Genomic DNA, 21,644 nt, shown 5'->3' with positions numbered 1-21,644 from the left:
TTGTGCAAAATAACCAGCAGCGGTAATAACCACGCTGTCGATATAAAACACACCAGACAACGTAAAATAAAAAAGAATTATTAACGTGTATTTTTGTATGTATAACTTAATGGGGAGCGACACGTAATTAGAAAATTATTCTTTGTTGTAATTTAGCGACGGAAATAAGAAATGGGAACTTTCGATTCCTCCAGAGTATAGTTATGTTTCATTAATGGTTTTAGATTTTCGTCAGAGTTGTTTGCCCAAATTCCCAGATGAGGATCGAGGTTCGAGATTCGAGATCTCAGCACGAAAATGTTTCCTTTTAGCCTTATATAGCCGAATACCTACTTTACACACTAAATTCAGGCGAATTCGTTATAAAATTTTTAGACGATTTCATTGTTTGGTTTTATGTATTCTACCTTCGCGATGACTGCGGGAGGAGGAGGGTTGTTCAAACGGGTTAAAATGTCGAACCAATTGTTTGAGCAATGGAAATTTCGTTACGAGGGCTTTTTTCTTCTTTATTTGATTGAATAAAAGTAAAAACGTGCGTTGAAAGTTGATTTTTTCAAAAAGTTATAGTCAGCTTGATTCTTTGAAAAATTGGGTTACTTACATCGGAGTTCGAGTGAAATGATTATCGAGGAAAAATTAGGTGAAAATTTCCAACTGTGTGGGAGTTATTCTTTTGCAAAGAGGGTGGGGGAGGGGGGTTAATCAGACAGTTATGTATCAAGCCTACTAGCTACACGTAACATGGACTTGAATCAGTTGCATTCGAGTTTTGAAAATTGAATTTTTAACAATTTTTTACTTCTTCAAAAATTATTTGATCCGGATAATTTTTTCGCTCTTATTTTGATAAGTTTCATGATTTTTGATAGATATTATTTTTGCAAAATTTTGAAGTTTATTTGTAGGTGTTTTTAGTGCTTTTTTAATTGTTTTATGGAGCTATTTTGAAATAGGTTAATAGGTAGGTAATTCAACTGTCTTAGGACCCATTCACGTGAATTATGACTACATTTTCATAGGAAGAAAGCCCCCGGGACCAATTCTCAATTCGTTCTCACTCCTCAGTTGTATAACCACTAATTTGAATTTGGTCCCTTTGAAGCTGCTTTCTGACCCAGTTTCTGTGTGACGAACTGACGACGTGAGTTTATTGAGCTCGTTTATTGGCGACATTTTCTCGAGACTGTTTTTTGGACCCTCCAACCTGGACGGCAATGGCGGAATCGAACAGGCTGGATGAAAGTATAGGCAACTGGCCCACAACAAAGACCATTGCTGTGGACTAATTTTGGGTCGTTGATTTCGAAAAATGACGATCGTTTTACACGCTTTTCCTCTGTGGGGCTTTTTGCGTGGTATGATTTTGAAAAATTATTTTTACCTACTCGTTGTAATATTTCTGAACAACTCTTTGTGATAATAATTTCGTGAATTTATTATGCATTTTTTCAACTGACGTCAATTTCTGACGGTTTGAAAACTCATTCATTAAAAGGGGAAAAAAATTGTTTACTTATTCTTGATACATGCTCTCTCATTTGTCAATATTTTATTAATTTAAAACAAAAAAAAAGTTCATCCCATTTCGTGGATTTTCTTACGTATCCAGTGTTTTCAGATGCCAAAGATAATTTCTCTAGTCTTGGAAACTTTTTAATTACCTAGCTTTGCATCAAAAATGAGTTTTAGAGAGTTAAAATTTTACCACCCACCCACCCCCCCCCCACCAGATTGTTAATGGCTTGGTGGAGTAATTTTGAGTAATTTTTGAGCCTATTCAATTTTTTCGAAGTAATGATTCCCACAAAATCTTGCCCTCAGTGAACAAAGGAGGAGTCCCGATAAGGCCATTTTTTGGCCCCCTGACAGTTATCGACTGGACCACTCTTAAAATGATGTAATAAATATCCAAAAAACGAATCGGTGGTTGGTTAACCCAAAATGACCATTTTTTGGGTTCCCAAAGTTGTGCAGATTACAAAAAGAATTTTAGGAACCACTGAGTATTATTTTCAAAACCTTTTTTAGCGTAAAATATATATTTGAACTCGATTATAAACGTTATGCGAGGTGATTTTCCTATTTTCGACCCTCGGGGCAGAAATTGGGGGGGGGGTTGATTTTTGTAAAATTTTGGAACCACCATTTTGAACCTACCTACTTCTTTGCGCCCAGCTAAAAAGCTTTTTACAGTTTATTAGTATCTGAGAGGCCTTCATCCTACCAAATTTTGAGCTCAATAAAATTTTCCGCTGGTACTCATCAAATCCAGTTTTACATTTTTTTGCAATTTCGAAATTTTGGGAACCCCTGGAAAACTAGAAACCTACGATTGGCGCCAAACGTAACGTTTTGAAGTATTCAGTTATCTTGATGAAAAAGTTTAATTAAGCTTCCTGTATAAATTCGTAATTTTGAACTTTTTTTAGAGCCCCCTACTTTAGGCACCCCTAAAAAAGGTGCTTAAGCACATTTTTTCGAATAAATTGAAGAATTTACATTTGAACCACACTGGCAAGTGCTCGATGATTTTTCATTTGATTTTTCCTGTACTTAACTTTCAAAATTAAGCTTTTTTGGGCCAAATTCTGATAGGTATTTTACTCTTAGAAAAAATGTCAAAATCACGTTTTCACGATTTCAACGAAGTAAAATCTCAGAATTTGACCCAAAAAAGCTTAATTTTGAAAGTTACAAGAAAAATCAAATGAAATATCATCGAGCACTTGCCAGTGTGGTTCAAATGTAAGGTCTTTCAGATACTAATAAACTGTAAAAAGCTTTTTAGCGGGGATTAGAGGGGTAGGTTCAAAATGGTGGTTCTAAAATTTTCCAAAATTCACCCCCCCCCTATTTCTGCCCCCGAGGGTCGAAAATAGGAAAATCACCTTGCATAACGTTTATCGAGTTCAAACAGATATTTTACGCTAAAAAAGTTTTTTAAAAAAATACTCAGTGGTTTCTAAAATTCTTTTTACAATCACCATTTGGGAACCCCTGGAGCCCAAAAAATGGTCATTTTGGGTTAATCAACCACCGATTCGTATTTTGAATATTTATTACAACATATTAAAAGTGGTCCAGTCGATAACTGTCAGGGAGCCAAAAAATGACCTTATCGGGACTCCTCCTTTGCGTAAAACTGGTCTTATTGAATTAAATTTTCACTGAGCCGTCCCCTCCTATCGATAGAAGTGTCTTGGGTTCCTTTTGAGTAATTTTGGAGCTTCTAGCAAATGTCTAGAAGTGATAATTCCCCCGAAATCTTGCTCAATTCCAGCAGTTTCATTTTATAGCCCCAGACAAAAAATTTTTAAAACAACAATTCCCACAAAAATTCTTACCAAAGTGAGTTTGGGCGCTGAAATTTTATCTATGTCCTATTTTTGAACCCCTTCTCTCCTCATCCTCCTCTTTGTGTTGATTGAAAGTAGCTTCGAAACGTTTTGAGCAGTTTTGGAGCCTCTTGCAAACTTCAAAAATAACGATTCCTACAAAATGTTGCCAAATTATGAAGCTACATAGAACGCTGAAACTTGGTGTTTTCAACTCTTTCATCCCCTCTCTCATTATCTTTGAATTAGAAGGGAGAGGCTTCAAGTAGTTTTGAAAGGTCTGGGATCCTATACAGCAAATTTTTGGAAGCTATAATCCTCACAAAATGATGCCAAATTGAACCTGATAAACGAAATTTGCAATGTGGGTAGCCTATCCTATTTTTGACCTCTTTTCTATGCCCTCAAAAACGTTTGAAAGCAGTTTTCAAGTCTTTTCGAGCAATTTCGAACCCTTTATAATTTTTTGAAAATGAAAAACTCCTACAAAATCAGCTAGAAGACTGAAATGCTGTACGCAACCAACAAAAACTGACTCTTTGAAGTACAGGATTAGGTTGAGCTTATAAAAACCAGAATTTTAAATGAATTTTCGATAAATAAACACAGTACTTGGAGATGATTTGAAGTCATTCTGAAGTCTCCAGTGCTTTTTTAGAAATTCCAGTTTGGTATAAAAACGTTTCAAAATTGAGAGGGAGTGAAAAATAGGGAATTTCAGTTTTCTAGTTCGATTAGAGGAAATTTCAGATTTTTTTACTTTTGACCCAACTTTGGCTAGATTGGTAGGTAACTAGTAAAATTCCTAAAAATTTGAGAAGTACCTAGATTTTTGCATCTGATATTTTGGCTGTAGGAGGGGGGGGGGGGGAGGTAAATGCTCTCTGAATCCAACTCATTCGGACTGGACATTTTTTTACCATTCCAGTTCAGATAGGTACCTACTTACCTTCTTTATTATCAATCAAAGCGACACAGAAAAACATGTTTGTTTAAAATATTTTTGCGTGATTAAATTCAAAAATCTCTCAAAACAAATCATGTTGGGAAATTTGGTCAAATTTTTGTGGAAATTGTAAAGAAAAAAAAACATTTGATATTAGAGGCATAAAATTAGTTACCTATTAAAATAAATTTTGATTTCAGAATTTCACAAGGGTTGAACCTCATTTTAATTTTTCTAGGTGGCTCTTCTCAGTCGTCATTCTGTCTTCAGAATTCGAGCTTTTTCAAATTATTATGTCAACGTCTTTTTTAAAATACTCACCTGCCAATATTGATGCTTCAAATCAAAAATTATTATTTCGGTAATAACCTACTTCACGTGTGTGAGTATAAATCATCAAAATTCTGTTTACAAGCAAGTGCAAACATTTACTATTTACCAATTTTTTCATGTGACCAAAATTCAACATACATATTTTCCAAATTAAAAATGCAAAAATTAAACAAAAGGTGACATTTATCGATTTAAAAAAATGTACCTAATATTATGTACCTAACCACCTACCTAGGTACCTATTTGATTTAAAACACAATATTAGGTACACAAAAAGCGACGAAATAATACCTTAACGATGAAAATCGTGCGAACGCATCGAAACAAATAATTTTTAATGGTCTTTATTTAAATACAATTTGCGTAATTTTTTATGGAATTAAGGTAAATTTATATAAATATTACAGAAAACGCATTTACCTACAACGACGATTATTATGTTGGCGCAATTCAAATATAGGTACGAGAGAAATTTCGTTCTGAATTATTCACGACATTTAGCCGTGTTATAGTACGTTGTTTCCTGCTGGTTTTATATGTATTATGCTCGTACTTTGTACTCGTGCAAAGAACAGAGGGTATAATTTTGAGAACCCTTTGCATTATGTAGAAAACGATACAATACGTAAACTTACCGCACATACATACGTTAAGCGTTACCGTATTTTTACTCGAAATAAAGAAGAATCATGCGATACCTACGATGTACTTGCTATATAATTATATGGAAATGCAATCACTTATTGTACCGTATATATAATAAAAAAAGGAGGTAACTATATTACCTATCTAGATATAGCTTCGTATATGCGTAGAATATTCCAAATTAACAATTCATACGATATGAATGAGTAAAAAAGTTTTTAGCCCTTTAATTCGTGAAATACGTAAACCAAGTACACGCTATATAGGCTAAGACATGGAAGTGCAAGGGTGAAGTAGAGGTTGATTTTTTAAAAAGATACGCAAGGTGAGATATAATTGATGGCTTTTGAAGATAAAGCACTGGTAAGTATGCCTAATGGCGATTTCGCCATTGCGAGTGAATTACAAAAAACATGTTATTTAATTATTAAGAATAGTAGCACAAATTTAAGTTTCTTTGAAAGTTCAGAAAAAAAATCACGTTAAGCATTTATGTATACTTACGTAGGTACCTACTTTTATTTTATTTTTGGCATAAAATTAATTTTTATGTGGAGGGGGGCAATAAAGTAAGCTCGAGCAAATTTGTGCGAGAATATTTAGTTTGGAATGATGAGTGAAGATTGAGATTTAAATGATACCTACTTGGATGTACCTACTCCTATTATCACCTTGCACCAGGTCCCAGATGCGTGGCAAATTCGCTGGAGGTCACAGCTATGCAGGAAGTAATTGGTGGATTTTAAGGAAATTGTCCAAGATCTAGCGAGGTAGTTTAAGATTTGAGGGGGGAAAAGGTGAATTCATGAGACAATAAGTGACTATTCTAACAAAATGTGATAACATTGGAAAAACTTCCCAATAGTCCGGCACATGACAATAGGAGTAATTGCAACCCCCCCCCCCGCCGATCCTCTGGGACAACTTTTTTCTTAAAGGGGACATCCTAAGGAACATTTTAAAGCAAACTTGCCAAAAAAAAAGTTGGCCTTACTTACAAAATGGCGGCCATTTTGATTGACAGGTCAGCCGAAATCGCAGATTTTGCGTTTTAACATAGGACTTGCACGAACTTTTTCAAACTTCACAAAGGTAGATCGAAAGATCATGCAAAAATTTATCACCTGTCAAAATTTCAAGTGCTAAAGTGCGTTTTTCGATTTTTGGTGAATTTTTGAAAATCGAATTTAGGCCAAAAATGAGGGAAAAAATCAAAATTTTACCAAATTGGCCAAGAAAGCTGAAATTTGGGATATACCCTATTTTCGACATGCCGAATCGATTGGAAACGGTTTCAACCCATTTTGAGCAGTTCTGGAGCCTCCAGAAGATTTTTGAAACTCGAAATTCCCACAAAATTCCATCAAATTGGAGTTCTAAAGCTAAAATTCATTCTAAAAACTCATTTCAATACGCTACGAAGTACTGCGGGTGAATTTCAAGTCGTTTTGGATCCTCCAGCGACTTTTTGAAAATTCCTGAAGCCTCCCGCAGATTTTTGAAACTTTAAATTTTCACAAAATTTCATCAAATGGAGATGGAAATCTGAAATTTACTCTTCACTCCAATTTTAACACCCTCTGAAGACGACTTCAGGCGGGCACAAGTAATTTTAGGGCCTCCAGCGACTTTTTTTGAAAATTACTGGAGCCTCCAGTAGATTTTTTAAGCTTGAAATTTCCCCAAAATATCATCAAACTAAGATGGAGAGTCGAAATTCATTCTACAAACTAATTTCAATACGCTACGAAGTTGACTGCTGGTGAATTTCAAGTCGTTTTGGAGCCTCCAGCAACTTTTTGAAAGGTTGTATGACGTTTTGTTGGAAAATTGAAATTTCCTAAAAGTAGCTGGAAGCTTCAAAACCATTTGAAACCACCATGCAGTCTGCGAAGCAAATTTCAGCTTGCCAACTCCATTTGATAAATTAATGTTGTGGAAATTTCAAGTTTCAAAAATCTACTGGAGGCTCCAGTAATTTTCAAAAAAGTTGCTGGAGGCCCTAAAATGACTTGAACCCACCTGAAGTCGTCTTCAGAGGGTGTTAAAATTGGAGCGTGGAGTAAATTTCAGATTTCCATCTCCATTTGATGAAATTTTGTGAAAATTTAAAGTTTTAAAAATCTGCTTGAGGCTCCAGTAATTTTCAAAAAAAGTCGCTGGAGGCCCTAAAATTACTTGTGCCCGCCTGAAGTCGTCTTCAAAGGGTGTTAAAATTGGAGTGAAGTGTAAATTTCAGATTTCCATCTCCATTTGATGAAATTTTGTGAAAATTTAAAGTTTCAAAAATCTGCTGGAGGCTACAGGAATTTTCAAAAAGTCGCTGGAGGATCCAAAACGACTTGAAATTCACCTGCAGTACTTCGTAGCGTATTGAAATGAGTTTTTAGAATGAATTTTAGCTTTAGAACTCAAATTTGATGGAATTTTGTGGGAATTTCGAGTTTCAAAAATCTGCTGGAAGCTCCAGAACTGCTCAAAATGGGTTGAAACCGTTTCCAATCGATTCGGCATGTTGAAAATAGGGTATATCCCAAATTTCAGCTTTCTTGGTCAATTTGGTAAAATTTTGATTTTTTCCCCTCATTTTTGGCCTAAATTCGATTTTCAAAAATTCACCAAAAATCGAAAAACGCACTTTAGCACTTGAAATTTTGACAGGTGATAAATTTTTGCATGATCTTTCGATCTACCTTTGTGAAGTTTGAAAAAGTTCGTGCAAGTCCTATGTTAAAACGCAAAATCTGCGATTTCGGCTGACCTGTCAATCAAAATGGCCGCCATTTTGTAAGTAAGGCCAACTTTTTTTTGGCAAGTTTGCTTTAAAATGTTCCTTAGGATGTCCCCTTTAAGAAAAAAGTTGTCCCAGAGGATCGGCGGGGGGGGGGGGGTTGCAATTACTCCTATTGTCATATGCCGGACTACAACGAATTCTTGAGTCTTGACATTTTAGACTTTTGAAAATTGAAAAAATGAACAATTTTTAAAATGTCTACTTGCATTAAAAAGACATTTTTATATCAAATCTGACTTTCAAGAACTTGGAAAAAATTATCAAATGCCAATAAAGTTATGCCAAAATCTCAAAAATGACATTCTAGCATTTTGTCAGACTTTTTTTTTTTTTAATTTTGGAACTCTAAACATTGAGTTAACGAGCAATAAAAAGACATATAGGTATTCATAATTCATAACTGACCTGGGAGAGGAGATCTTAATTCTTCTTTATTTTCAAAGCTGGAACATTTAAAAATTTTTAGAGGGTTCCCTCCAAGGCCTAAAAAGAGCACCTTTGCAACTCCGTCAACTCCGATCGGGCTGAAATTCGACTCATTGAAAAGGCATGTCATCCAGACCTCGAAACCAATTCAATTTTTGGCGAATTTTTGAAAATGACGAAATATCTTTTTGGTACCATACTTATTTTATTAATTTTCTACAAAAAGAGCGAATATTGAGATAAAAACCTGAAACTCGGTTTATATACTGGAAGTGACACCCCCCCCCCTTCCCAAGTATTCATCCCGCCAAAAAATTGATTGGCATCAGTTTTTAGCTGCTCTGGAGCCTGCGACGGAAATTGGATTTTCTCTAGCAAATTCGCTCCAGAAACCGTTGTAGGTAATCATAATCAATTTCATCGGCAACTCGAAATTTAATTCTATCATATATGTATTTCGAATTGATTAGGGCCGGCAAATCGAAAATCTCAGGACACGAGTTGTTAAAAATATTTTTTTAGAGTTTAAAAGTCTCTCAAATTTCAAAAAAAAAAACGCCCAAAATCGTCAATTTTTTGTAAAAAATTACTCAAAACTTCATCCATTCTCTAAAATTGACCCCCAAAATCGATTAGCATATTTCTCCATCCGATCTGAAGCCTTCAGCAAAAGTTTAATTTTCTTCAGCAACTGTCTATCGATTTTTTTTTTAGGGGGAGGGGGTCCACTTTAGGATGTGTAGACAAAATTTTGACATGATTAGTGCCCAGAATTGAACATTTTGGAATTTTTTTGTTTCAGATTTTTCAACTTGAAAAAATATGTCTACCTACATTTTTCAACTAGTCGCCTCGAATTTGGGATTCGCCTGTCTTAATCGATTCAAAAAATTGAACTTATATCATAAGATTGAATTTTCAGCAGTCGAAGTTGATTACAACGCCCTCTGGAACAATTTGAAGTTATACTGGAGAAAAGCCAACTTTCGGTGGAGGCTCCAGATCGGCTGGAAAATGATGCTAATCGATGGGGGGAGGGGGTCAACATTGAAGGTGGACAAAGCTTTGAGTGATATATTTGTAGCAAAAATTAACGATTTTGGATTTTTTTTTTTTAATTAAAGATTTTTTAATTCTTGAAGAAACACATTTTTCAACTCATCACTTCGGATTTGTAATTCACCATCCCCGATCGATTTGCAAAGTCGAATTAAAGATAGGATTAAATTTTCAGCTGCAGAAGTCGACTACAACGACTTCTGGAGTAATTTGAATTTGCTGGAGAAAATTCAACTTCTGCTGGAGACTTCAGATCGTCTGGGAAATGGTTCCAATGGATTTGGAGGGTCGACGGCTTTAGTATACATATAAACCGAGTTTCAGATTTTCATCTGTATGTTTGCTCTTTTTGTGGTGTAACTACCAATAGGCTACATTATTCATTTTCAAAAATTTACCAAAAATCGAAAAATCAACTTCGGATTGTGATATTTATTATGCTGTTTCAGTGAGCCAAATTTTAGCTCGATCAGAGTGAACATGGGGTAAAGGTTTCTTTGCTATCCAAATTTCAGCTTTCCACGATTTCAATGGAAGTAGATAGGTATAGATTTTTTCTTCGAAACTGAGAGGAAGATTATTCGAAAAGTCGCTAAAAATGGAGGAAAAATTTCATTGCCGGACACTTACAATTTACATCACTCTTAATCTGCTATGGTTTATGGTTTTCGAATTTCGAACAGAGTCAAGTAGAAACCTGCATTGCAACTCTTGATTACTGACCCGACTGCAAAATCTTATCGCAATACGCCGCCCAACGCCGGACAATCTTTTACCAGGTACTGATTAAATTTATCTCACTGATGGGGCCATGTCTGCGTCTGTACACACTTTGTATTTTCGTTTTATCAACGCGAACCGATGCGAAATGGAAATGACTCATGTATTCGTGGAAAATAATAGCTTAGGTGCTGCATCAAAACAAAAAGATAAAAACGTGATTGTGTATCTTATTTTGCATCGAGTTTTTAATTGATGGTCTGCTCTCGCGAAGTACAAATTTCGTGTTCATTTTTTAATTATATTTTTGTTCGTATTATTCAAAATGACTTTACCTAGTGCAGACAGTGATCGCGATTTAAATGGATTAATACTGAGTAATATTCCGGAAGAAGTGCTCGGTCTTATATTGAGTTACGTTGATCCAGATTCGTTAGTTTTTCTTTGCCGGCCAGTATGTAAATTGTGGAAAAATTTGATCGATGAAGATGTATGGAAAATTCGTATTCGGACATCTAAACAACGAAGTTTTTCCAAATTATCTCACGCAGAACGAATGACACTGAAGCTGCCCTGGTATATTTACTATTCTATTTTCACTGGCGATCCGTTTGAAAGAAATTTGATGAAAAATCATTGTGGACAAGGTAAGCAATTATATACAAGTATACCTAATCTTACATAGCTATTCCAATATTTATAAATTCTAGGATCTTTCTGAATACCTATTAAATATCAATTTCAGATAAAATGAACCATTGGTTTGAATTTAAGGAACGTTCCATACCGCAGCAGCCCATAGTTATGCGGCAACCCAGACTGGGTAATGCATTTTGGAAAATTGAAACTGTTCCTGAGGGTGGTTCTGATCCTCTACCTGAACACAACGATTTTGGAAATTGCACCACATGTTTTGTCAATTCCTTCCGGTTAGAAGGTAAATATCAAATCATTGACTTGAAAAGTCATCGTATTTCGCAAAAAATAATGGACAAATTTCAGCCGACTATCACCGCCAGTGAATGGTAAGTTGGTTATTTCAACCTTTCATGATTATAATTTCTATTTTTCATTATGCTCCTCAAAAAAAAAATGACGCGATATACAATGTTGTTGTTTTTTTTTTTAGGAATGCTGGTAAATCGGATTATGAGTACGAGTACCAGCTCACTGTAAGACTTCTAGATGAGCACAAAAACGTACTGCTGGAGAAACAGAGTCCAGTTAAAGTATTAATCGAACAATGGAAAGGTAAAGCTTGGAAAAAGGTGAGTAGATACCTAAGTAGATAATTTTTACTCAAAATTTCAGTACCATAAAGCATGCAGTCGATCAGATATTTATTAAATTGCGATTTGAAATGTTGCAGGTTGAACTTATCTTTGATAATTACGGTCCTGGTGTGAGATATATCAAATTTATACACGAAGGAAGAGATACACAATGCTGGAGTGGTCATTACGGTAGTAAAATGTCTGGAGCAGTAGTGAAAATTTCGTTGCCAGCGCCGAAAACTTCTGATTTTTGGTAAATAACTTAATCCTGTTGTGATATTTCATGTGTATTTGTGACTTTTTTTGTACTTTTCGGTTCATTAATTGATTATTAGTTCTAGATAATTTATCATTTGCTACCATTTTATACAAATTGAAGGCATGCAAGTTGTTATAGAACATACGAACATAGGCAAAATTTCGGACACCAATATTAAGGGCATTTTTCGACTTTTGGTAAACTTTCATTAAAACTACAGATCCAAAAAAAGGAAAAAAATTAAAAATTTTTAAAACTAACCTATAAAGCTAAAATTGTGCATACTATGAATCCTATATTCAACTTTTTAAATCTGTTGTAATGGTTTCGAACCATTTTGAGCAGTTCATGAACTCTTCAGAAGAGTTTTGAAAGTAGAAATTTCCATGACATTTTACTTGATGAAGTTGAGCAGCTAAAATTTATTTTAAAGCCTAATTTAAACTTGATAGGTTGATTGTAGGTGGTTTTAATCTATTCTGGAACCTCTAGTCGTGTTTTGGAAATTCCATATTTTCAAAAAAGTCCAACAAAAACCATTGGAATCAACTTCAGAACGTATAGATGAATCGTGATTGGTGGTGCGGGTTCAAAACCGTAGGTATATTTCTCCAGACATTCTGCTGTGACACTTTTTGAAAATCTGGAATTTCAAAAATATGGCTGGAGGCTCTAAGCACGAGTTGAAATACCTCTAATCGACCTGGCATGTTAAAATTAGGGTATAGATAAACTATCAAGTAAATTTCAGCTTTCCAACTTCATTAAATATAATTTTCTGGAAATTTTAATTTTCAACAATTTTCATTTTGATTTTTTCTCATTTTTGGCCAAAATTTTGTTTCGAAAAATTCACCAAAACTCGAAGCAATACACTTCAGCGTCTGAAATTTTGGCTGGAAATGTGACCTTGGGGTGTCAGACAGATGGGTCATTGACCTTAAGAGGCCAGACAGGCTGTCAGATGACCTCGATAATATTTGAAGAGCTCTATTCCAAAGTGGGTTAAGTCATGGTGCACATTTCGTTTCTTTGGACATAGAACCATTGCTTGTTGAAAAATTCACTTTGAAAAATCGATGACAACTCACTTTTGAAGTAAAAATCTCCGTAAAACGTGCATTTTTTTAAAATGACTTAACCCACTTTGGAACAGAGCTCTTCATTTCATCTCTCGAGGTTACCCGCAAGAAATACTGTGGTCTGTGGTATTGCGTGAAAATTATTTTCAAGTGTAAAGAATCAATTATTCTGTGTAGATACAAATGTGAAAATCTCCAAGTGGTTTTTTGATTATCCATAAACTCTCAAAAAATGTCAAATGAATTGATTTTAAAAAATAAGCAGGAATTTCTAAAATGCTCAGCTAAGGTTACAAAAATGCTAAAAATCACCTGTTGGTATCCCAGGAGGTCGAAAATAAAAAATAGGTCGAATTTTAGTTTCTATCTTGGTCTTATCTACCTACTGAATATCATTTAAATAAAAATGGAGCTTTGAATTTTTTTCAAATTATCCGAAACTCATGAAATGAAATCAGCTTCAAAAAATTTATCAAGGCGTGATTTTTCAGTGTTTTATTCCATCCGCCCAATTTTTTCCGTTTTTATTGGATGATTTATCTCAAAATAAACCTCATCTGTAAAATTCATTCAAAACAGCGAATATAGAATTTTTTCTGCCTACACTGGCATGTACGAGTATCTTCAGGAAATGACATATCATCGCATAATGCATACATAATACCTATAAATACCAACTTACATAGCATTCCATCTCAATTTACGTCTTATATTCTCGTATTTATAGAGAGCTCATTTACTCAAACTACATGCCTATACTTATGTAATGGAATATTCGAATATATTCATCACATTCCATATATCACTTTTCTTTTTTTTAGTCAAACGCTGAAAATATTTCAACGAACGTGAAATCACGAAGACAATTCCCTTTCTGCACTTTTCACCACATAATTTATACTTTCAATGGCATAGGTACTCGTACATTTGCATTCCCACACCTCGGAAATGAAGTAAGTCGGTCTCACTTTAAACGTGTTAATAGTAAGCATACATTGAGAAGAAAAAAACAAAAATTATTTGTGTGTTTCGTACATCTCATCTCCCGTTAAATATTTAAAACAAAACAAAACGAAAAAAAGAGCACAGAAAGTGCTTGTCAATGAGAGACCAGTATGTAAGTATAACACAGTAAAAAGTGGCGATATACTCGTTCTTTTATTCCCTGAGGAATACGCTGGCCGCGGTACCTACCTAATTCAGAAAAGCAAACATTTTAGGCACCTAATTTTCGAGTATTGTGTTCTCGAAATGCTGGAGTAAAAAAAAAAAAGTGGCGTTGAGATGTGTAACGTACATGCGGATGCTGAAAAAGCTACGTGGAAATAAATGATGTTTGTTCTTTGTGAATGATACAATGGCCGACACGACACGATGCAGTGGGCAGTGAGTTTCCTTGTGGCCGGTGTAAAGATAACTGGTGTGTTGGTAATTTCGCTAATATGGTAACAACGGTAGACGTTTCGAATTACACTTTACAGTGATCTTGAAATGTTACATGGTGCATATTGCATGTGGTTATTTGAAATTGCAAAATATCAATTGCTCTAGCTGTCATGCTACTGCGAGTCGTATAAACAGACGTAGTATGTGCAATATGCATTGATACACCTCTAAACAGGTCAATGAATTGTGTTAGAATGTTATCGAGTTGATTGACAGAAAAAATTGATTTATTTTTGAATATCTATAATTTCAATGACTAAGTCTTTGTACCTTACCCAAAACCTACAGTGATTGATTCCAAAAAATGTGCATCATTGAGGGTTAGTGATCAGGCTTTTGTTTGAAATTGACTAGAAAGAAATTCGAATAATTAGACTTAAAAAAATACAACGTACACAAAAATTAAAAATTTAAAAACTTGAATAGTAATTTTCTATTTTTGGGAGGAATGATAAAAAAATGTTGAATCTTTCACAGAAAATAGTCACCAGCAAGGAAGATAGGTAAGAATCTCAACTGGCAGAAATTTTTTTGAACTGGACAAAGCTACCTACCTCGAAAGAGCATTCAAAAGTGTCTGTCTCCCCTGTGAGCCATGTGTGAGCCCTTAAAGGTCATTCACCTGTTCTGGCTTCTCTATGTTATATGACCACGTGTCTGACCTCTCAAGGTCATTGACCCATCTGCCCGGCTTCTCAATGTTGTCTATCTGCCTGATTGACCTTCTCAAGGTTAGTGATGACCAGTCTGTCTGGCTTCTCAAGATCGTCTGTCCTCCTGTCTGACCTCCTAAGGTCATTGACCTGTTCGGCCAGCTCATCAAGGTCATCTGTCTGGCCTCTCAAGGTCATTGACCTATCTATACGGCTTCTCAAGATTGTATGTCTAGCTTCTTAAGGTCAATGGTTTGTCTGACTGACATCTCAAGATCGCCTGTCTTCCTTGTCAGTCTCTAAAGGTCATTGACCTGCCTGTCTGGCTTTTCAAGGTTATATGTCCACGCGTCTGGCCTCTCAAAGTCTCATTGACCCATCCGTTCGGCTTCTCGAGGTTGTCTGTGTGCCTGACTGACCTCTTGACTCTGGAGGTTATTGATGACCTGTCTGTCTGGTTTCTCAAGATCGTATGTCTTTGTCTACCGGGCTGACCTCCTAAGGTTATTGACCTGTTCGGTCAGCTCCTCGCAAGTTCATCTTTCTGGTCTCTCAAGGTCATTAACCTATCTGTCTGGCTTCTCAAGATTGTCTGTCCGTTTGTCCAGATTCCCAAGGTCAATGACCCATCTGACTTGCATATAAGGACCGTTTGTCTTCTTGTCTGGCCTCCTAAGGTTATTGACCTGTTTGTCTGGCTCCTCAAATGTCATTTGTCTGGCTTCTCAAGACTGTCTGTCCGTTTGTCTAGATTCTTAAGGTCGATGACCTATCTGACTAGCATCTAAGGACCGTCTGTCTTCTAGTCTAGCATCCTAAGGTCATTGACCTGTTTGTCTGGCTCTTCAAATGACATATGTCTGGCCTTTCAAGGTCATTGACCTGTCTGTCTGGCTTCTCAAGATTGTCTGTCCGTTTGTCTAGATTCTTAAGGTCAATGACCCGTCTGTCTGGCATCTCAGGATTGTCCTGCTCTTCAAGGTCACCCGTCTGTCTGCCTGGCTTCTCAAGGTCATTCACCCGGCTCTCTCGCCGCTCAAGGTTGTCTATCTGCCTGTCTGGATTCCCAAAGTCGTCCGTGCGGTCCGTTTACTTGTCTGGCTTTCCAAAGCTCCAAACTGCAAATTTAAATTTTGAAAATTTGAGACTATGCACTATATGCAGGCTCAAAAAATCAATAATTATATAAATTTTGTAATTTGGGAATTCCAAAAAATAATGTCCAATTTAATCATTTGGAGGCCATGATAGTTCCAACAATGAAATTGAAATTTCGTTATTTGGAGGCCATGCAAACTTTAAAGAATGTTGAATTTGAATAATAATCATTAATTGAGCAAGAAAGTTCTTCGAAAAGTGAAAACGTTCATTTCTTAGAACATCGCACTGATTCAATGCCCAAGAAAAACGACAAATTAAAATCGATTGCAATTCCAAACATTTGTACAAATTCAAATTATGCATTTTTCAAAATCAATCGAATCACTTATCATTACGAATGACAGTCTACGTAGGTAGCTATTCTCGGAACTATAAATTTCTCATGTAAGTACATCGCTGAACGTACTTATTCATCGCATCCTCCATCATAATATACGTATAACTGATAGGTACAATTAAAAAGAAGACACTCTATCGACACCTCATAATACGTATAAAGCAAACATCACACCATCGAACAATTAACTTCCACTGTCAGGTACACCTACCAAACATTAAGTACATTTGCACAAAACGCTTTGAATTAAACACCTAAACCGAATCTCGCTGCACAAAAGTCCATTCATATTATACGCACCTCACACAAAGGTTATTAAGTACATAAGTAAGTAAATCGATAAACGAATTTTCCAACCTTATAATACGCGGGTTAATGCACCGTAATATTAGTTTTGAGCTTATTAATGATATTTTAATCGTTAATTTCACCCCACCAGGTGCATTTTTAAAGCGCATTTTCAGTTATATCAACCTGGTGTTTATAATGTTCCAGTCCATAGACCAAAGTACCTAGCTGGCCATTTGTAAGGTAGGTAATACGTTATAATTTATATAACGCAGCTGTTTTTCATATCACACACGTGAACCGGATTACACCCAGACTTATAATAGCAGAACACGCATCGAGAATTTTCTCAACACAACATTTGTCAAAAAAATAGATACCTACCAACTGGAAAGGAAAAAATTCCCCATTCGAAAGCAATTTTAAAATAAAACTTGTGGGATGAAAAAAAATGGATGAAAATTTAAAAACATAATTCAAAAAAAAATTCAACGTACATATAAACAAGGTCGCCATAATAAATTAACAGAATTTCACCATCGCGTGTTACTTTAGCTTGGAATAATTGATGTCTATCAGGTAACATGCCTATCAGTAACTATAGTAACTAAAATAACAACAAAAGTAATCGAATTAATATCGCATATTGCCCCATCAAGTATTGAAATCAAGTCGCTAAATAGGTATTATTATTAGTTCTTGGGACGATATATGTACCTATTCATAATACCTTTTCTTATTATTTTATTGTTAACAATTTATAGGGATCAAAGCTCTGGTTTGCCCATTAAGTCGATAATATGGCTCCTAAAGCATTAATATAGCAATCGCCATCTTAATCTTGGCTCTTTCAATTCGTAAGTTCGGTAAAAAGTAATTTACCTATAGTCGAATTTTGATCGTTTTTTCAGTTTAATTTACGCACCATTATGGTCAGAAATTTATTTCAATTTGATTACATCTTCAAGTTGCGTTCACCCCTTCAATTTTCAAGGTATGCAACATGTTTAACCAGTTCAACTGATGATTCTTTCAAAAAAAAAAAAAAAAAAAAAAAATAGCATAGGTTCAAGGATCAAAAAATCGTTTGAATCGGTTTAAAATGACTTTGTAGGGTTTTGTCATACGAAAACGAACGAAAGGATTTAAAGAGTTGATTGTAATTATCTACGCATTCGTATACTTACCTATGTATGCCTGTATTTTGAATAAAACCTATAGTGACGACATTTATCTACGTTGCACATTATAATGCTCATTATGCAAGATGTGCTTATTTAAAAATAGATAGGTATCCTTTATTATTGTGTATCATTTGCCATTATGGCTGTCTATTTGTATCACAGATAATATAAGATAAGTATAATTAAGCAGCTATCGTTTCAATCTTGTTTCGGATAGTTGACTCTGTTAACCAGATTATCCTATGATGAGGAAATAAAAACCATGGTGGCTTGATCTGTTGTCGTTATACTTTCTCGTAACCTAGTAACTTGAAAATTGTAGTGATTTGTTGAAACACAGATACATTATTTTAAATATGAGATGTACTGCTACCGTTGTGCTTATACTGCCCATTGTACAGCTATAAGTCATGGTACTGATTTTTTTAATCATCCGATAGGATGATAAATTAATGCTATGGATTGGTGAGAAAATGACCAGTGTAAACCTTTTTTTTTTTTTTTTTTTTTTTTTACTATTAAATGAGGTACTTAGTTGAGACTTAGTGATGGAAAATCTTAAGCTCTGATTTTTTCAAACACACTAATTCTAAACGTCAGTCAATTACTTCATTTTCTTTTTTTTCTTTGGTCTTGAAAACGGTACCTAAGTAAGTTTTAGAAAATACGTAGCAGAGAAAAATAGTCGAATTCAAGATTTTAACTAATGTACAGTAGGCTTAAAATTACCTGATGAAACTTTACTGTTGTTATTTCAACTTCAACACACGATGAGCAAACTTACTGAAATACGAAAACATCTCTTATAGAATTACCAAATTGATGCCAACATCGCCTCGTATGAAATTTTATGGAAACAAAAATATAGCAATAGTAAAAGGCAATTTGAAGCGAGAGATGAATGTTTTTTGTGTTTTGTTTTTTTTTTTTTTTTTTCATTGAAAGTGCTGTCAATGGAATATCGGATAAAAATAGTGCTCCCTGAGCGTTTGTAAATGTAGTAGATGCGAGTGTTAATGTATTTACCAAACATTAAACCACGTGTTTTGAAATACGATGCAATAGTTTACGATGCACGAGTATAAGTGTGTAATGTGTGGCTATTTTTGAATAATTGAGCGTTGAACGAAGGAGATTTTGTTGGCGAATTTTTAGTTTTGAGGTAAGAAACTTGCCACGAGTAGGGTCGGGTAAAATCACGAAAAATATAATATACCTATTCCCAGCCAAAATTTTAGATGCTGAAATTCATTTTTAGATTTTTAGCGAATTTTTAAAAATTCAAAGGACCAAAATTGACAATGAGAAAAAATAAAAATTTTATTGAATCAACTTAGGAAGCTAAAATTTGGTTTGTACCGTATTTTTGACCTCTGGAGTCGATTGGTGATGATTTCGAACTGTTCTGAAGCGTCCAGTGAATTTTCGGATTCATTCAGTTTTCGAAAAAAAATGCTGTAAAAGTAGCTAGTGAAAATGAAACTCAGAACTTATAAACTTATATTTGCCATCTTTATAGTTTGTACCCCATTCAAACGATTCAAGCACATATTTTCAAAACATTTTTGTGCCGGTTCAAATCCAGAATTTTATCCAGTAAGTAGGTAGCCTTATTTATGTATTTAAAAAAAAAAAAAAAAAAAAAAAAAAAAAATGGAAAAAACAAAATCTACTGCAGGCTTCTTCAGAATTGTTTGAAACCATCACCAATTGATTCCGAAGGTCGAAAATTAATTTTAAAGCTTTTTTTCGTTGAAGGGTTCGGGAACGATGATTTTTTCATTTTTGTCAAAAGTAGGTATCTAAATAAGTACCTACTTATAATCATAGAGAAAATTTAGAATTTGAGCCTACTCAAAAATAGTTTGAAAATATGTGCCTAAATTGATTGGAAGGGTTACAAAAATTGTAAATTACAAGTTTACAGGTGGTGAATTTCATTTTCTCCCTACTTACTGCGTTTTTTTTTTGTTTTTTTTTAAGAACTGAGAAATATTAAAATTCATCGGAAGCTCCAGAACGATTCGAAACCATTGCCAATCAACTCGAGAGATCGAAAATAGACACAAACCAAATTTCATCTTCTTAGGCCAATTCAGTGAAATTTTGATTTTTTTTCTCCTTATTTTTGACCAAATTTGAATTTTCTACAAATTCAACAAAAATCGAAAAATGAACTTTCAGCAACTAAGAACTTAAAATATGTGAAAAAAAAAAGAGAAATGGAATTCTGTATAAATCGTCTAGATTATTCTCGGAAATCACCAAAAGTTGGTGAAATTATAAAACTGTTGAATTGACCTCGCAGTTCTTGAAAACTACCACACCTAATATTGCATAAAACTTTGTTCAAATGTCATTAATACAGTCGAAATCAACTAAAAATTGATGAAACGATTTCAGAAATTGAGAAAAAGATTGCAAAAATGCTAAAAACTAAAAAAATTATCGAAAATTATGAAAAATTGTTTAAATAATTATTCAAATAAATGAGATTGTGAAAAAAAAACATAAATTATCTCAAAAACTATAAAATTAGCATAAAAATCTTCTAGAAAATTGCTAAAAATTGATGAATTTTCAGAGAAGTTATTTGAAACTTTGCAACACAATGGCTTAATAAAACATCATAATATAAAAATGACAAAAACTTGATGATGGGTTCATTTTCAAATGGATTAAATATTGAAAAAATTAAATTATAAATGTCGTCCAGTGAATAGGACGATTCAATTTTTGGGAGAATATTTTCGATATGGAGATGGAGAAAGATGGGTAAAACTTGAGAATTCTCCAAATGAAATGTCAAATAAGTTGCATATCCAGTTTCTGAAGGGGCAGTGGCACATATTCGCGAATAAGAAAACGTACCTATGCTGTCTATAATAATAATGATCGCATAAGTATCGTGAAATTGAATTCCCAGGAAGGACGACAGAGATTATTTTAAATATGAAAATTCACCGAGAATAGTTTCGAAAACGACGCTTCTTTGGGAGCTGTCAGCGAATTGAAAATTTGATGATGCAAACAATCTAAATTGTCTCCAGAGAGTGAAACATCAAAGTTGAACGATTAAGTACCTACATACGTAGGTAGGTACGTATATCCTAAAGGTTTAGAACAACTTCACGTAAAAAGAAAAAAAAAAAAAAACTTGGTAGGTATATATGTAGAATAACGAGAGAATAAATATAAAGAAGAGATGCCGTTCTCGTTACTGGTGAAGCTAACGTGTGTAACGATATATTTTTAAAGCTCAAAGAACAACAACGCGACTTGACCTAGGTGATAAGTATTTTAGTTACGCTAATTTCATGTCGAATAAAATGGACGAGCGTTGTTGAGCATTATTCATCAAACGGCGTATTAAAACTTTTTACATTTCCGTACTGTGTTGTGTCTGAACTCATGAACAACTCTGAAATGATGAAAAACCATAAAGACGGAAAACCATCCACTTTATCATGTTGGTAAATTCTGTCACAATGTGTACCATAATTTTCGATGCACTTGGGGAAACGACGAAACAAGATGAATGCACCGCAAACAGCGACAAATGGTGAAAAAGTAGTAATTGGATGTAATTTCGCTTCGAAGTGGCTAAATTTCATTAATCTTGGCGATTTTCTAACGTTATACTGCTTCGATGGTTGTTTGGGTTGGGGTGAAGAGAAGGGAGGGGAGTAAAATTTATGG

The 21,644-nt window shown here is 34.5% G+C and overlaps 1 protein-coding gene across 2 annotated transcripts; it reads left to right on the top strand.

The window, feature by feature from the left end:
- Positions 1–10,400: 10,400 nt before the first annotated feature.
- On the top strand, positions 10,401–18,219 carry LOC135843305 (F-box only protein 6-like). 2 transcript variants are annotated; one of them, XR_010558302.1, is made up of 6 exons: positions 10,401–10,908; positions 11,007–11,286; positions 11,391–11,529; positions 11,631–11,788; positions 13,698–13,829; positions 16,913–18,219. XR_010558302.1 is itself a non-coding variant. In XM_065361135.1 (5 exons), the coding sequence occupies exons 1-5, from the start codon at positions 10,587–10,589 to the stop codon at positions 13,726–13,728; spliced, it is 930 nt and encodes a 309-aa protein (XP_065217207.1). In that variant the 5' UTR covers positions 10,401–10,586; the 3' UTR covers positions 13,729–18,219. The 2 variants fall into 2 exon arrangements, 1 of the variants encoding a protein (XP_065217207.1); XM_065361135.1 differs by having other exon boundaries at positions 13,698–18,219.
- Positions 18,220–21,644: the final 3,425 nt, after the last annotated feature.

Source organism: Planococcus citri, chromosome 4 (genome assembly GCF_950023065.1).
Source record: "Planococcus citri chromosome 4, ihPlaCitr1.1, whole genome shotgun sequence".
NCBI lineage: Eukaryota > Metazoa > Arthropoda > Insecta > Hemiptera > Pseudococcidae > Planococcus > Planococcus citri.
The sequence above is the reverse complement of the archived record's forward strand: the minus strand, read 5'-3'. Positions and strand labels throughout refer to the sequence as shown.